Raw genomic sequence first — 1,012 nt, 5'->3', positions numbered from 1 at the left:
TCAGGTGGAAAACTTAAACCAGATATAGATGATGAAAAAGGATTAACAAAATATTTAATTATTTATTTATGTGCTAAAGATAATGACTATATGATTAAAAAACAATAATTCAATTATCTTTTTATAATTCTTAAATCTCCTGTTAAATTATCTATTTTTAATACTTCATTTTGATTTATAGATTGATATAAATAATAAGCAACAGAATTTGTAGCTGATCCTGCTGTTTGTCTATAAATATATCCAAAATTTTCTTTAGAATATCCTTTAAATATAATAATTGTTGCAATTTGTGTTTTAAATGATGGATTTAATGCTTTCCAAATATGTAAATTCACAATAATTGTTGTTTTTAAATGTCTTAATCTTGTAATAATTTCTCCCCATGTTTTATCTTCTTTCATTAATGCAAATGATGCATCTTCTAATATGATTAATAAATGTTTTTCTTGTGGTTGTTTATAATATTGCATTAATGCTGGCATAAATTTTTCATAATTCATTCCATAAATTGGTGTTTTAATTAAATCTTTTAATTCTTTAAATGTTTCATCTTCTCCTGCGTTTTGTGATACGTATATAATCGCTTCATATTGGTGTTCTATTTTGTTGAGTTTCGCTAATTCTTTCATAATAAATGTTGTTTTCCCTGCTCCTTGTTTCCCTATAATAATATTAAAACTATTATAATAAAAGAATATTTGTCGATGAACTCTTTTAATTTGATTCTCTCCTTTAATATTACTTAATCTTTCTTTAATTTCTTTATCTATTTCTTCTTCTCCAATATCATCATCATCATCTTCTTCTTCTCTATAATCATTTATATCATCATATTCAAAATTATCAAATTCCATAAACTAAAATTATAAAGATTGAATTATTTAATAGTTTGTTTGAAAAACTTCTAGTCTTTGTTCTAATAGTCCATTTCTTATTTCTTCATTTGTTTTCATTTCTTGAATATATAAATTTCTTATTTTCTCTAATTCTTTTCTTAATCGTTTATCTC

The 1,012-nt window shown here is 22.6% G+C and overlaps 1 protein-coding gene across 1 annotated transcript, besides 3 other annotated features; it reads right to left on the bottom strand.

Moving 5' to 3' along the window:
• Positions 1-47: 47 nt before the first annotated feature.
• Positions 48-70: a sequence feature (AT_rich).
• Positions 71-113: 43 nt separating this feature from the next.
• Positions 114-956, bottom strand: EDI_197420 (uncharacterized protein; the record flags this gene model as incomplete). Its single annotated transcript, XM_001739790.1, has 2 exons — positions 114-860; positions 906-956. 2 exons carry the CDS (start codon positions 954-956, stop codon positions 114-116), a joined length of 798 nt encoding a protein of 265 aa, XP_001739842.1.
• Positions 666-703: a sequence feature (AT_rich).
• Positions 789-849: a microsatellite.
• Positions 957-1,012: the final 56 nt, after the last annotated feature.

The sequence above is a fragment of the Entamoeba dispar genome, genomic scaffold, assembly GCF_000209125.1.
Source record: "Entamoeba dispar SAW760 scf_1105229462423 genomic scaffold, whole genome shotgun sequence".
Taxonomy (NCBI): Eukaryota; Evosea; order Mastigamoebida; family Endamoebidae; genus Entamoeba; species Entamoeba dispar.
The sequence above is the reverse complement of the archived record's forward strand: the minus strand, read 5'-3'. Positions and strand labels throughout refer to the sequence as shown.